This window comes from Mugil cephalus, chromosome 5 (assembly GCF_022458985.1).
Source record: "Mugil cephalus isolate CIBA_MC_2020 chromosome 5, CIBA_Mcephalus_1.1, whole genome shotgun sequence".
Taxonomy (NCBI): domain Eukaryota; kingdom Metazoa; phylum Chordata; class Actinopteri; order Mugiliformes; family Mugilidae; genus Mugil; species Mugil cephalus.
In genome coordinates, this window is record NC_061774.1 from 11748029 (window position 1) to 11764382 (window position 16354).

General features: G+C 42.7%; 1 protein-coding gene across 1 annotated transcript in view; it reads left to right on the forward strand.

Moving 5' to 3' along the window:
- The first annotated feature begins 2559 nt into the window (after nucleotides 1-2559).
- Nucleotides 2560-16354, forward strand: part of LOC125008053 (dedicator of cytokinesis protein 2-like) — an 81748-nt gene continuing 67953 nt past the window's right edge. The window contains exons 1-20 of the mRNA XM_047585074.1: nucleotides 2560-2710; nucleotides 4234-4317; nucleotides 4664-4704; nucleotides 4846-4901; nucleotides 4992-5088; nucleotides 5186-5334; nucleotides 5463-5598; nucleotides 5901-6058; nucleotides 7226-7307; nucleotides 7451-7586; nucleotides 8200-8275; nucleotides 8425-8501; nucleotides 9883-10133; nucleotides 10441-10539; nucleotides 10683-10755; nucleotides 11054-11157; nucleotides 12297-12495; nucleotides 14003-14100; nucleotides 14193-14282; nucleotides 14513-14613. Coding sequence (XP_047441030.1) covers nucleotides 2668-2710; nucleotides 4234-4317; nucleotides 4664-4704; nucleotides 4846-4901; nucleotides 4992-5088; nucleotides 5186-5334; nucleotides 5463-5598; nucleotides 5901-6058; nucleotides 7226-7307; nucleotides 7451-7586; nucleotides 8200-8275; nucleotides 8425-8501; nucleotides 9883-10133; nucleotides 10441-10539; nucleotides 10683-10755; nucleotides 11054-11157; nucleotides 12297-12495; nucleotides 14003-14100; nucleotides 14193-14282; nucleotides 14513-14613 — 2150 coding nt within the window. The 5' untranslated portion in view covers nucleotides 2560-2667. The remainder of the gene's footprint in view (nucleotides 2711-4233; nucleotides 4318-4663; nucleotides 4705-4845; nucleotides 4902-4991; nucleotides 5089-5185; nucleotides 5335-5462; nucleotides 5599-5900; nucleotides 6059-7225; nucleotides 7308-7450; nucleotides 7587-8199; nucleotides 8276-8424; nucleotides 8502-9882; nucleotides 10134-10440; nucleotides 10540-10682; nucleotides 10756-11053; nucleotides 11158-12296; nucleotides 12496-14002; nucleotides 14101-14192; nucleotides 14283-14512; nucleotides 14614-16354) is intronic.

A 16354-nucleotide genomic window follows, 5' to 3' on the forward strand; every position in this document is an offset into this window, starting at 1 on the left:
TTTCCTCCATTTTCCTTATCAGTCTCATCCCTGTCTTTGGCTCTCATATCTTAGCTGGTGTTGAATTTAATCCTTCTGCTTCTCTTTTTTTTTTGTGCTCTTTCTTCCTTTTAGAGTCTGGCCTCCTGCATGCTGCCTCTTTTTATTCCTTCCTCTTTTTATCAGGTGATCTCTGGCCACAGTTCTCTGTTAGATTCTCCTTTCTTTCGTTGCCATGCGCTGATGCTCCACCTTTATTTCTCCTTGTGAGTTCCAGTTACAAGGTTCCACCGCTAAAAAACTCTGCGATAACATATCTTTCTTTATCATTTTTTTCTTTCTGTCCCCTCTCTTTCTTTCGTCATCTGTCTTCCTGTAAACTCTGCCACTCATTTCTAAGTGGCATTCTGAGTTCACCTTTCTCCAAGTGTTAAATCCTTAGCATGTTGACGAGATCTGTCCCCCGCCATGTTTCCATAACAACAAGATTTCCAGAGTACCTTCTGACATTTCTAAAGCGATGTATAATACCTGATTGTCACTCAGGCATTTGGTTCTGTATGCAATGTCTACAATAAGTAGTTGGATAGTTTGGCATTTCTTAGCCTTGATAGCTTTGGGTCTGTCATAAGAGTAAGAAAGAGACCGTTTATCTAAACTGGCAGTGTGCAGATGGAAGTTGGCAGTAGCGCCTTGAATTCCATTAGCATTGTAATATAAATTTTTACTTTGTGAAGTAAACCACAGCCCACAGATAAGGTCAGCTGTGTGTTTGAAATATGACATAGCGTGATAAGAAAAGATGAGGCCAGGTGAATAAAGAAAAAAATGGATAAAAACATTTAGCGCTCTACTACCCTCTTCTGGACTGGTGAGATCATTACGTTCTCACTTGATATAGTGTGCACAGTCGTAGACGGGCAAGGCAAGAAATCACTGACTGACAATAAATATGCTCCAAAAACAACTGGTTCTAAATGTTTGTCTTTTCTTTTCTTTCTTTCTTTTTTTTTTTTTTTAAATTGCAAATGGAAATTTAAAGGAACATGCTAAACATTCAGTATCAGTCAGTGAAATTTGACCCCACACATTCAGTCTCTAGCCTTGAGCGTGATTGACCTGTATATGTCAGAAATTTAGATTTAACCTTTGATGGCTTTTATTTTTAAATACTTGTTTTGTGTCTTCATTACTTTAGTTGTCAGACAATGTAACTGTCAAGTATCTTCACACGCAGTGGACATCAATGCTGAACTGAAAAGTAAAAAATAGAAATGACTATTGAATTATATTCGACTCTTGGTTTTCGAGGTGATGACATTAATGTGTGGTGGAAGCGGCATAATAAAACTGGAACACACCAGCCGTGCCAGCAGTGAGATGCTGATAACATGTCAGCTTCTGTGTGTCTGTCAGGTTCTGAGAGCCACATTGTTGGGAAGCTGGCTTGTTGCCAAGCTGCCGAGGGAGCCTTTTATATTGTAAGTCCTGCTTTCCAAGAAATAACACCCTCTGACGGAAAATGCTAAGGTCATGGATGAACGGTCTCTTCCAGCATATTAACTATTCTTCTATCCTGGAGGCGTCTGATAGACACCTGGCACAAAGCGATTAGAGCCTCGTTGTTTCCACTGAGACTATAGCTGCGTTTATCCAACACAAGTGACTTAATTGATTGGAAAATAAAAATAGATGTTTGTGTCTGACATTAATATGGTTAGGGATTTGTTGATCGTATCTTGAAGAAGAGAAAGATTTTTATATTAGTGTGTTTGGATGCTACTCTCACTAATACAGTAAATGGAAAATTACTATTTACTAAAAAAGTCAAGAGAGTAGTCGCTAATAGCATTCTCATCTATCACACATGATTGATGCCAATTGCTGCGCTAAGGCTGTTTGCAGAGTGGGAAGCTCATGGTTACTGTGGCAATGTCATCTGAAGTAGATTAGGGGGGAAAACAACATTTTTGGTGAAGAAGTGTTTTGCTTCAAATATGATTTTGATAATATTTCCTGAAACAAGCAAATCCAAACTAAAGTATCATTTTAAATATTGCCTTGTGCCAATACTTTTGAAATTACCACGTTAAAATTAACTGCATCAAGACGCTGGGACTTTCGGGCAGCGCCAAAATAATGACAGCAACACATTGCCGCATGCTCTGATGCTTCTTCCTCTCACTTAAAACATTTTTTTTTCTCATTTCACAAGTTTGAAGCACAAATGAAAAAGTCTTGAAAGCAAGAGATGACACCATGACTATTCATATAAGTCATATATGGCTTTCTGTGGGATTTCTGCACCTTTGTTAATAGCGCAGGCCCAGTTTAGCATTGTGATTAAAGTCGGAAACTGTCGACATCATCAATTTCTAACGCCTGCTTGTAACAACACACATTTTTCATGTATTACGTTCAAGCACAATAAGAAAACAGAGGTGTCATGCACTCTACAGGCCCTGCGGGTTCTTTCGGGCTCCACCTTGTTTTCAACCACTTCCTCTTAACCGCCTGAAGGCAGGAAGAGAGAAGAGACAGAAGAGGAAGAGAGTCAAAGGGGGATGGGCTTATTGCTTTCATTTAAAGTAAAACAAATGCAGAAGTGAGAAGTTAAGGGCGATAAATAAAACAAGAGGTGAATCAGAGAGACAGGACTGGCACTAGAAAGTGTGTCCACTTGCAATCATGGCTCCTTGGACCAAAACCACCACGGAGCGGTTTGGTGTGGGTAAGTGAATTAAACTTTGAGTTGCGTGTGCAAAAACATGTCTTTACTATTTTTGGTGAGGTGGTAAACGGTCCGCCTAATGAATAAGAATGACAAAAATAAACGGCCATCACTTCCTGCTTGACGGGATGTGAGCAGGTGCTGAAGGCCTACAGAGCTTTAGGATGCACACATCTCTCTTAAGAAAGTTTCATGTTCATCATTTAACATCAGCAAAGCCAAACTCTTGGTCGCTGCAGAGGAATGTGCCGGGGCTAAGGAGTACGAAACCTGCTGTCTGATGTCGAAGGAAGCTGCAGCTAGCAGGCAGCCTCCACCCACACTGTACTTTACGCAGCAGCACGTTCATTTGGCTGCATGAGCTACAAAATTAGTTTGTACCAAAAATGACAGAGTCAAGAGGGAAAAGACTGATTTTGGCCAGGCATGCATCCTAGACTGTGTGACAGCAGTGTGTGTGTGTGTGTCTGTGTTATCTGGTGTGTGGGTTTAATATGGCGGAGCTCATCAGTGTGTGTTTCCATTAGATATGCAATGCAGCCACAAACTTGGCAAGAGGACTGATTTTGGATTTCTAAAACATGGTCCAGTGACAGATTCATTGGTCTGTTGCAGCCATTGCGTTGATTTATTTGTTACATGTAATAGGTTATATATTTATATACATATAGTTTATACTGTGAAAATTTGTGGATTTAAACTATATTTATCATGTTGGATATTGCTTATAGCTTAAGATTGACAATACAGTTGTCCATTAATCTAAAATGAAGCCATTTACTGCCAGTCTCTAGAGTAATTACTTAAGGAAACGGTTACATCTACTGCATCTATAGACTACATCTTCCTGGTCTGTGTAAGACTACAACACAGGAAGTGCAGGAACGTACGAAGGAGTTTGTGCGAGTTTGAAGCTGTATAGCAGTAACGTTCTGAATAGCACGTACATAACCTAAATGTGTATTCATCAATCATTTTGTAGCAGTAAATGTTAGTTGTCCAGATCAAGCCTGTGAACAACTGCAGATGAAATCATATCCTTTGCACCATTTGCAAGGGAGTGAACACTTGCAGCTGCCAATGCTCTGCCATACAACTGCCTTTTCCTGCAGCATGCGTTGCTGCAACTGTTGCATATACTTTCCATTAAATATGTATTTTCATCGTTTAGGCTAAGTGAGTGATAAATGGGTTGAGACATGTTAAAAAATACAGTGTGTTTTTTTTTTCTTACAATTTGTCTCTCAAAAAAAGCACTGATCTCAACCACTGAAACACAACTAAGGCTTCTAAATAAGACCAATTACAATTAACACGCTTCTTTATTTTATTGTCGGCCATTATTTAATTAATTAACAGTCCATCAGGAATTCTCCTTCTGCATAATCTGTATCCGTGAAGGCGTCTTTGAAAGATGCAGGATTGCTTTAACCTCAAACATCCGCATGGAATCGAGCTAGCTTTCTGCAAATTTTCATATGATTATTAATTCTTCATCAAGCCTTCACAATTCCTTTCTTTAGTGAAGTGGAATTTTCCTGGCCAAGGAGAAAAGCAACTTTCCCTGGAGATAGGAGATATGGTCCACATCCTGGAGACCTGTGAAGGTGAGAATATCTAATGATGTAGCATCGCTACCTTGGTATGGTTCTCCTATATAACAGCGCTATCCTGTTTTCTTGTTGATCAGTGTCAACAGTGTTCAGGTGACGTATGTATTTGTGGCATTTAATGAAACAATGCTACATTTTCCCCAAATCGGATAAACCGGCCAAACACAGCAAAAAGACACATTAGTCCGTTGAATTTATAGCACTTCATATCATTTGAAGGTGTTAGCTATTTATGTCTTGTGTTTCTCATTTATTACTGTAACTTCCTTCATTTATTTAATATCACATTAGTTAGTTGCAAATGCTACGTGACGTTAAGATGGTGGCCATTTTCTTTCAGGATGGTACAAAGGATACTTGGTGCGGAACAGAGCCCAATGGGTAAGATCCCACAAACGAATAACCGTACATGCACGGCAATCAGCCAGCTTTGAGAGATATTCTGTGTTTTGTGGATAGAAGCCTCACTTATCACTCATTTAGGTTTTCCTTCTACGTCTCCTGATATTTATTCCTGTTTAGGGAGTGTTCCCTGCCAGTTTTGTCCATCTTAAGGAGGTCAACATTGAAATTCGAGAGTGAGTAAGATAAGAAAAAAATAGAAATATATAATCGAAAGTTACAGGAATTCTGAATTTGTCCCGTTTCTTCTGTGTGTTCGACTCCAGTGATATGCAAGTGGTGACGCTTGCAGAGATGCCCCTGGTGAAGGAGGTGACCACCACACTGAGAGAGTGGGGAAGCATATGGAAGCAGCTTTTTGTGGTATGAACCAAACATTAAAAAAAACAAACCCTGTTACTGTCTCTGACTATGTGTGTTTGTGTGTATGAATCTAACCCCCGTACATCTGTCTGCCCAGGCCAATAAACAGATGCGCGTGAAGCAGGTAAAGAGGCTCATGTGGGAACTGATGGAGTGGCGTTCTCAGCTCTTGTCTGGCACCCTGCCTAGTGACGAATTCAAGGAGCTTAAGCAGAAAGTGACGTCCAAGATTGATTATGGCAACAAGTATGTCTGCACTGCATTAAAAAAACGAGCTCTTATTAATGTTTTCTCATTGTTTGAAAGTTATGTCAAACTCTACTTATTCATTCACCTTCCATTAATTTTCACAATGCTCATCTTTGACACTCTAGGATCCTTGAGCTGGACCAGGTTGTCCGAGACGAGGATGGGAACATCTTGGACCCAGAGCAAGCCAGCGTCATCAGTCTCTTTCGGGCTCATGAGGAGGCCACAGCCAAGATCAATGAGCGCATTAAAGAGGAGCAGGTACAGGACAGTGTGCAGGAGGGAGAGCGCGGATGTGCCGGCTAAAAATCGTCAACTGAAGCTTACTTTATCTGGCGTCTTTGACAATGTTCCAGTTTGTGGTTTGTCAAGAAACTTGCCTGGCTGAAGTCCTTTTTCTTACCCGGTGACCAGTGACCTGTACTCTGAGTGCTACAGCTGCTAGATTTCTCATGAGTAACCTTTAATTATAAATGATTATACCAGCCAACCAGATCTGTCAGGCTTTTGTTTTGCCTGTTATGCTGTTAAATCCTGAGACATAATTATGTCCTCTCCTGCAGTCCAACATCCAGCCAGACCACAGCGGGATCTCAGCACGGATCCAGTCTTCCCCCACCCACAGCCTCTACGTCTTTGTCAGGAACTTTGTCTGTCGCATCGGCGAGGACTCTGAGCTCTTCATGTCCCTCTACGACCCCATGAAACAGACCATCATCAGGTGTCACCTTTCTTTCCCTTATAGCTCCTAAATACGATGACTTATATATGTAAATGTACTCAGTGCTTTGAGTCAAATTTCCATATGTGCAGATTTGACATGATAAAATTAAATTATAGGCAATTAACATAGAACATAGTTCCTGTTTAAGTGTCTGAAATTCAGAGAGAATAGCTTTCAAGTTTAGGTCTTTTTTTTTTCAGTACTTTCTTTCTTCAGCTGTCTAAAACATGTATGAAGACTACTCACTCCAGCCCCCACACAGTCTCCTTCTCTTTTTCCGCCACGTTCTCCTCAATATACATCTCCTTCCCCCCTCCCCCATTGTTGAGCCCCACAAAATTAGAACAATGACACGCCAAAAATAAATATACAGAATCTACAAATTATAGGGCGGCAGATACTGACTGGCAGCTCTATGTGGTTGCTCACAGAGCTTATGTTAAGCCCTGTCACTCACTGTCAATCTGGGCATATCTATGTCCCCCCCCAGTGCAAGTGAAAGTATTAAGATAGATGAGATAGACCTGAAACTATGAACTGATCACTTCTTTATTGCTCCCACAGCTTTTAGATTGTGTTTTACTTTCTTTTCATTTGTTCTGATCTCCGATTCTCTTTCATCTGTGCGTGGGATGTTTGTTAGATGGTTAAATGCTCGGATGGAAGTTATTTTTGAAGGATCCATTTTCTCACCTTGTCTATCCGTCTGAAGAAGGGCAGCTTTCGTTCACATCGATTGTTTGTCTTTCCGTACGACCCCTGGCCGTGTGTTGTGCATTCTTGATTGTTAGAAAAATGCTGTCGGGAAAAGAAGGGTCGCCCTTTCACCTCTCGAGTCAAAGTTATTATGCAGGCTAACATGAGTCATTTCATGTGTCTGTCAGGAGATGATTGAAACATTTGAGTTTTAGTATCCCTGAAATTCCTCAACACCACGTCGGTGCATGCATGCTCTGTGCTAATGTGCAGCGTCCCGGGTGCTGTGTGCAGAATTTTATTTAGGACAGAATTAGAGGCAAGAAAAATTGTTTAAGAGATGAGATCAACTTTATCATTACTGCGACAGTGTTTTGTAAAAGTGTCTTATTGATTATTAATATTGCTTTGTACAGTGATGTAAATAATGTATGTATTTTAACACTTCACCACCCTATGATTCTGCAGTGAGAACTACTTGGTACGCTGGGGCAGCAAAGGCTTCCCCAAGGAGATTGACATGCTCAACAACCTGAAAGTCGTCTTTACAGTAAGTGGCCACAAGAGGGCACTGCCGCACTGCTTCTTAACTCTGTAGATATTTGCACTGTAACGGAATGAATGGACCACTTCATCACTTAATTCCACTCTCTCCATACTTTCACTTAAAGTCTCTTTTTGTTTGTCCACCAGGACCTGGGGAACAAGGACCTGAGCAGAGAGAAGATTTATCTAATCTGTCAAATAGTGAGGGTGGGCAGGATGGACCTGAAAGAAGTAAACAACAAGAAGTGCACCGTTGGTCTGAGGCGGCCCTTTGGAGTGGCAGGTACTCTAATAAATGTGAAGTGCTTTCATTGTGGAGTAAGTAAAGAGAATGCATTTGTGAAGCTCCTTTCTAAAGCAAACGGTGCAGCAGACAAACTGCATGTGGCAGGTTAACTAATTTGTCTTTAGCTTTTTTGTTTAAAACCCGCCTTTAACTTGTCTCGGAAAGCTGCAGTATTTCTTTTTTTCTTTGACAGAAAACACTCTCGTCTCTCATTTGGTTTGCAAACTTCACAGTTTCTGCCAACACTAATGACTTTTAGTGAGAAACCATTGCAGTCATCTTCACTTTACTTCCCCGGAGGATAGAGTAATGTGTTTCACTTGTTATGGCCCATATTTACTCCTGGGAGCCACCGGGTAAAACCACAGTCTTTGCAGAAAAAAAAGATAAAATATTGATGCTAACCATTAACTCCTTTTTTTTATCTCCTTTAGGCTGTTGTTGCTTCAACTTTATCAAAAGCATTTGCTGAAGGTCCCCATTTAACCTCACGAAACGTCTATCTAGTTTGCTTTCTGGTTTTGTGACGTGAGGCCACATCACAAGTTACTGTACAGGGCTTTATTTCACTTTCTCATCAGACACATTTGTTTTCTCTTCTTCTTGGCAGTGATGGACATCAGCGATATCATCAAAGGGAAGGTTGAATGCGACGAAGAGAAGCAGTACTTCATCCCCTTCTTCCCGTATGTCCTGTTTTCTTTTGCTACCTGTTTGGCCTTTTCTTCCTCATTTAAATCCGTTCAGAAATCTTCAGTAGAACTAAACTGGCTAGACTGCAACTCGGTATTTGGTTGCGGTTGTCAGATGGTGACCTTTGCGTTTGCGTTTCCAGGGTAGTAGCTGAGAACGACTTCCTCCACACCTTGCTGAACAAAGTGACAGCGTCACGAGGAGACAGCGGTGGCCAAGGTACTGATTCACGCTCGCCACCTTTGCTTTCTGTTTCCCGCCCATGGTACAGTTCTTGCAAATGTCAGAGGCCCTCTGTGTGCTGGACTGTGCATGTTGCAGTCATTTGTGGTCTGATGAAATGGCTATTTTCTCATAACATCCTCGCCCCTCCTCTCTGCCCTGCAGAATGGATGACATTATCCTGACAGATAGCTTTCGCCCTTGAGCTGCTGTTTCCGTATTACTTACCCTTTATTTCTGTCTCACGGGCCTTCAGTCTCGCTGCCCGCTACCTCATGTTTATGGCTGATTTTGACAACCCCTATGGGACGGCTCCTATCTTGTTCCACATAGACTAACCCTGCATGTTGGGCTGCCCTGTTATCGCTCAGGTTTTATCTTCGTCCCGCTCCTGAAGGCCCTGGGCATAACCTAGATATGAAAGGAGCACCCGGACAAGTAGATATGGAAGGAGCACCTCAGGCCACCAGATGTCTGTTCTTAACATTGGTCACCTCTAATATTTCCTTCCTCTCACCGTGAGGTGATTTCGCCGTAGAGACACGCACGCAAACGCGCACACGGTTTTCCCTGTAGGATTGTGGTTAGCCTTGAAAATGTGGGTTTGTGCCGCAGTCTAGATTTGACCAGCTAAGTGTTTGCCCAAAATAGCTCACTCCTTTCCTTTTTTTCACTGATTTCTTTTTTTCTAAAAGCTTTGAGAGCCCATATTCTTTAAAAGTGCATCTCTGTTTATTATAATAATACCGTTACCTTCTCCTTTTCCTTGTTTGATGTCCATTTCCCAGATATTTAACACAAATGTTGCAATATTGATAACAGCAAAGGCTGCAGCAGCAGCAGCCGTAACCCATAACTGCTAGCGTTTTACGCAGAGTGCATCACACATTAAGTTCAACCTTCAGACCTTGTGTTTAGAGTTCCTGCTCCTCCTGAAAATGATTCTTAAAATGATTTAAATTCAATTTTAATAATACGGGACCGGGGTATTCCTTTTTCATTTGTTTGCCTTCCTTCCATTTGAATTTACTTACATGCGGGCACAAATGAAAACGCATTTGTTTTCTCATTCAAAACACAGCGGAGTGGCGCCCATTTGTTCCAGTAAATGGTTCAAATTTATTGATATTTGTTCCCACAAAGTTATGTGAAGCATTTGATTTAACTCTCTCATGGCTAGAGGCGTACTGTCTCATTTTTTTTGGGACTGACTGCCATACAAAACATCAGCATAAAGGCCCTGTAGTTCCCCTCCTTTATGGCCTGTTATATATTATCGATATAGGCCGGCCATTGCCAAATGGCCATTATGTATTATGTGTCTATATTAAGAAAACTGAGAATACTGCTTTTGAAACATAGACCATCTCCTTTTCAGGTCTGTGGGTCACCATGAAGGCTCTGGTCGGGGACGTCGTTCAGATCCGGAAAGAATATCCTCACCTGGTGGACCGCAGCACCGTGGTGGCTCGCAAGCTGGGCTTCCCAGAAATCATAATGCCCGGAGATGTTCGCAATGACATCTACCTCACCTTGCAGGGCGGCGACTTCGACAAATACAACAAGACAACGCAGAAAAACGTGGAGGTCATCATGTTGGTCTGCGACGAGGAGGGCAAAGTCATACAGGTGAGCAGCAGACGGGAGCTCGCTGTGAGCTTAAAGAGGCGAGGAATTTCTTCCAGCATTCGCTTTTGTTTGTGTCTAGTGCGAGAGTGAGTAAGCTAAAAATATTTGTGGTATTTTAATAGATTGGGTTGGCATGGGCCAGTGAGCAAGCACAACACTGATCAAGCACCCTCGCATATAGTCAGGGGCATTATCCCACACTGAAAATCCATATTAGGCATACATGGATGCGCACACACGCACACGCACGAACACAAAATCCTTAGAGTTACTCTGACACAATTTTCTCTTCCTCCCTTTTTCCTAGAACTCCATCTGTCTGGGAGCAGGGGATAAGGCGGTCAGTGAGTACAGGTCCGTCATCTACTACCAGATCAAACAGCCCCGCTGGATGGAGACGTTTAAGGTGTGCATGTCCTCCGCGTGTGTCACCTCCTTCCTTCTTTACCAGTCACCTTCAGTTTCCCTGACATATACGGCATCAGAATAGGGTGCATCTTTAAAATATCTGTTGCATTGTATTCTACAATAACCTGATGTGTACTCCAGGTGGCGGTCCCTCTGGAGGAAATGCACAAGATTCATTTACGCTTCATGTTCAGACACCGCTCCTCCCAAGAGTGTGAGTATCCTCCCCCGTTCCGGAACCTATCCGCGTCTTAATAAATCCACACTTCTAGCACCTCTCCCCGGGTCCCCTGAGTGTGATGTGACACTGAGAGGACCGAATGATTGTAAGCAATTAGGAAAACGACCCCCTGCATCATTACACACACACACACACACACACACACACTTGGTTATGAAAATGAGTAGTTTTTCTTTCTCACCCTCTCCTTCGTCCTTTCTCTATTTCATGGGTGTGATGTTCCCCTGATCTGACGGCTCCCTTTTTATGCTTCCTTCTCCTTCATCTCCAGCTAAGGACAAGAGCGAGAAGAACTTCGCTATGGCCTTTGTGCGCCTCATGAAGGATGATGGGACGGTTCTGCAGGATGGACTGCATGACCTCATAGTCTTCAAGGTCAGATCAAGTAGAAAAACAGAGGGATGGGTTCAGTGTCTTTAAAAAGAAAACGGGGATTGAGAAAATAAATGAGAAAAATATCACGAGGATGTTGATTTATTTAACAGTGGGCATCCAACTTATTCATGGCTCCATAATCCCATCCCCATCATCCTCTAGTGTCCTCTAATGACTTTTGTTGGACCAGATAGTTATGGTTTGAACAGCTGAGCTACAATAAATATGAAAGCAGTGGGTGAAATCAAAGTGGTCACTCATCAAGATTTTCCCAACAACTTAGGGATTGTTTGCCTAAAATATTTACGGAAATGCAGATTCCACGATGACTGTGGCTACGAGAATCCATAAAACAGACCCAAAGAAAGACCTAAACGTACTGTATAGTGAGGAGACTAAAGTCACCAAGACAGTTTGAGTGAAGCCAATGGATTTCCTGCCAAATGAGCCAAAGCTAAGACTGAATCCTCCTATTGATTAAATGCCAAATGCAATGAAGACTAATTACTCGTGATTCACTCAAAGACCCAATGGATGATTCCCCTGTGCCCTTTCCCTCGATTATCTCTCGTTATCCCTGCATTCCTCTCGATCTCTGTGCCACTCACGGCTTCAGTCTCCTACTCCATCATTTTTACAGCCAGTCACTCATCATATCTTGGTGCAGCTTTAAGGAATTAAGGAGTAATCGTTTGAACGTTGAACTTAAACGTGCGAGAACGCTGAAGTTACAAAGTATTGCCGTGTAGACAACTGTGGAAGTGTAGGTGCCAAGAAGAGAAGAAGTCTCACCTCATTTTCTCGTCTCCGACCTGCCTGGCCTCACTGTTTTTATAGTTATGAGTTTGCAAACTGAAGCCGAGTTAGGCAGAAGTAGACAAAGTATAGTAATCAAACAGGATCGCTGCTGTGGAACTGTCATCTTTTTCCTTCAGAGCTAGCCTGATAAATCAAAGCAGATGTTTCGTATCCCAGTGTCTACCAGTTGTCTGCTCACACATTTGTGTCAAGACAACGCAGTTCTTGTCCCTGCGCCGTTGAGACACCCACCAAACATATGTGCCGTCATTTACAAAGTTTTCCCACTCCTGGTGTCTCTGGCATTAATGGGCTCGAAATGATCCTCTTTCTCCTGGCAGGGTGACAGCAAGCGCATGGAAGACGTGAACTCCTACTTGCCTCTGCCCTCGACCCGCCACCAGCACGGCGACACCCACAAGGGGTCAGGGTTGAGCCGCAGCTCCAGCAGCGTGTCCGGGGGTGGGGGCCTGTCGGTCAGCTCCAGGGACAGCTTCACCATCTCCACTCTGGTGTGCTCCACCAAACTCACCCAGAATGGTAAGTTCAAGTGTGTGCAACGCAGGTGGTATAATGTTTAAATGTCCCTTTTTTTTTGTTCACAAAAGCGAACATGTGCATGCCAAAGTTGGAGAAAGGTCAGAGCAGAAGTTATGTGGAGGAGGGTGTTTGAAATTAAAAGTGACGCATCAGAAAATCATTAATTAACATCTTCTTTCGACGGAGTAATAAGGGCAGGGCAAGGAAATGAATCATCGGCTGGGTGTGAAATGGTAGAGGACGAATCCACACTATGTGAAGCTCTAATGTGACATCTTCTCAGTTGAAAACCCATAAAGTTGTACGGAGAACATTTCAGGCAGTGTTATTATTTGGTTTAAGGTTAAAAGTTGAGGTTGGAGTAAAGGCGACATCTACTCGATTCGCAGTGAGTCAGCAGAATGTTAATTAGTTTTTTTTTTTTGTCAGAACTGCAAGTGTGTGTTGTGGTCATGGAAAAGTAAGCCCAGGATGAAAGGAGGAGGCCGTGTTAATACGTGCGTTTTATTAGCGGGGAGCGTCGTCACTTTGTCCTACACACTCAGTCGGGCAGCCACGCAAGCGAGACACGCACACACGCTGAGGTGCGCATCCGCGTCGACAAATGCATGACTGCGCGTACAGTCCAGACAGTAAAAGGTGCATCAGACCCAGGTGCAGCCCAACAGCTGTTACCGAGGAAGCCAGTCCATCACTGTAATGAACGTTATCCTGCTGTATTAATCACCTGTACCACACGCACGTAGACACACTCAGGCGAGCACACGGTGTTGTTTAGGGCCACCCACCAGATGTGCAGCTTGGCCTGGTGAGTTGGAAATTATTGGACGGGGAAAGCACTGAGCTTTAAAGCGGGCAGGCCTACAGTCACATGGCAATCTGCCCCATGTCAAACTTGATCAGAATTAACAGCAGAAACCGTGGCTTTAAATGTTCAGTTGAATGTTTAACAAACCAAAAGCATCTCTTCACAGATTGTTACTTTGTTGTCTTATGTATATTTTATATCTAACCTTGTCAAAGGTGTATATATATATGTGTGTGCTTGTATGTATGTATGTATGTATATGTATGTATGTATGTATATGTGTGTGTGTGTGTGTGTGTGTGTATTTGTGCTTGAGTGCCACAAATCCAAAACACACTGTTAAAATTACATACAGCTAAATAGAACAGGAGGAAGTAGCAGAGTCAAAATTACTGCCGTGCAACAAAACTGAAGCAAAACAACTTCAGTCCTTCACATTATATTAACGCTGGTGGGCACAGTTTCAATTAGTTCTGTGGAACAGAGGAAGAAAAAAACATTGACAAATATGTGAGGACAGAAAGGCAGAAAAGTAATGTGTTTTGATAATTAAAAGGTCAACCGAGAAGACGTTTCCGTCACATTTGTCTTGAGCAGCATCCGCTCTAAGATGCCGCTGTTCCTCTCCGCGCTGTACCGTGCACCTGCCTTCATACGTGCAGCTGAACAAAAGATATTCTGTGTGTGTCTCCCCTTCAGTGGGCCTCCTGGGCCTCCTCAAGTGGAGGACTCGACCTGAACTCCTCAAAGAAAACCTGGAGAATCTCAAAATGATTGATGGAGAGGAGGTGGTCAAGGTCAGTGGCGTGAACGCCAGTGTGCCTTTGCATATGTATGTACGCTGTTTTGTGTGCGCTCTCACTGCCTGTATGTGTGTGTGTGTGTGTAGTTCCTGCAGGACACGCTGGATGCCTTGTTCAACATCATGATGGAGCACTCTCAGACTGACGACTATGACATCCTCGTGTTCGATGCCTTGGTGAGTGCGTGTTTGCTGTGAAAATGTTTGTGGGTCTCACCCTGCGGGCGAGCAGCTCATTTCTTGACGGGCCGCCTCTGTGTGTATCGACTCTGACATCTGTGTGTGTGTGTGTGTGCCTGTCCATATTTTTCCAAGTGAACACGTCTGTCAGATGACTGCACATAACTTCATACCTGCCTTATAAATGTTTACTGCTAAACGTAAACATACCTGTCCTGTCCTGACAGATATACATCATAGGCCTGATCGCAGACAGAAAGTTCCAGCACTTCAACACTGTGCTGGAGGCGTACATCAAGCAGCATTTCAGCGCTACGTTGGCTTACAAGTAGGTGGTTCCCCTCATGCTGTTATTTCTGAATGAGTGAATGTGCTGTTTTTAATGCTTTGACCCCTTTTTTTTTTTTGATTTTAACCGTGCAAGCGCAGTAACCAGTAAAAGGCAGTAGGTCAGGGGTGCATGAACTGTGTGGGGGTCTCAAAGCAGGGCACCTGTGGTTTGGTGATATTGAGCTTGTGGTGATTAGTCAAGTCACACTCAGCCAGTCACATTTCTGCTCTCATATATATATATATATGTATATATATATATATAGAATTGCTGTGACATATGACAACGACCGCTCAGCAAACAGAAAGAGGTTTCTCCATGGAATGTGTTGTTTTGCCTACACAGTGTCAACGTGCCACAAACACTTCAGATCTATAGCCAGTGTGTTTGTTTCTGTTCAACCTATATGATGAAATATTAAAAATGACGATGAGGTCATCAACCCTAGACATGGCATCATTTGCACTGCCCTGCACAATTAAAAAAGCAAAAACAAACACACAAAAAAAACAAAAAAACAAAACATGGATCCATTTGCATGTGTAAACACAGGCACTGGAAGAATCAGGCTGATTTACCAATGTTCCAGCTTCAAACACAATAACATTTTTATAACATATAAATAACCATTATTAGCATTAGTCCGAAACTTTTTGTTAGATTTCTAGTAAAGACTGCGTGATGGCATTGAAGTCCCTGAGCTGAAACGCATCAAGTGTTTGCTTTTAACCATGTCCTTCCCATAACTTATTAAAGGCATTTTAGTTTTTTTCTAAGATAAGTGCCTTGGTATCTTCTGTTTTTTGTTGTCCACTGTTTTTTCCCTGAACCAAAGAGTACCATCTTCAGTAACTTAGCTTATAGTTCCGGGCAGCACTCGTATTTCTCTGACTTTTTTAAAAAACTGCACGGTATTTTGCATTTCAGCATTTCATTAGACAATTGTGCCACCACTTTTCAATTATAAAGTCCTGGCTGTCAGATAATCAAAACCCAGACTGTTTTGTGGGGCCACTTAAACTGAAGCGTTTCTAATATTTGCAGTATTGATCATCTGAAGTTCTAATGTTAAGTGACTAAATACTGCACTGTGTGTACTTTCCACTGGAGGTCAGTGTTTGTGTTGCCCTTTACCGCACTGCACAACACTGGAGTACACTTCTTACACCCTAACCCTTCCTGCCCCCCCCACTTGCTGGCTGGATCCACCAATCTTTCAGTTCACCTTGCTTGATTCCATCGGGCACTGGAAGAAACATTTGTTCGCTTTTTCAAAGCTCCAGTCAGCAAATTAAAAACATGTCTAGAGATGTGTCTGTCTCCTCCGGCTGTCTTTTCTTGCCTCCTCCAACCTACTTCCGCTCCTCCTTTCAGCCTCCTTTCCCAATTATCCCCATCACTCTCCTCTTTGCCACTTTCCTTTCTTTACCCTGCTCCATCTGTTCATCTGTCTGTCTGTCATCACTCCATCCCTACCCTCCTAGTGTGTTGGTACTCACCCTCTTTAAGAGGTCCACTGCAGCTTATCTTCTGTCAGCCCGAAGGCAGTTATGTAAAACTCTTTAACTCCCCCTCACTACATTAAAACTGCTCAAAAAGAATAAATCCTCCTGTGTTTGCCTTTAAGCCATGCGGCAAAACAAAACCAGGCGAGACTGAACGGTAATAACTTTGGTAATATTTTCAAGGCCACCCTGACTACAGTGAGGGGTTGTAAGGGGACTTCTATATTGTTTAA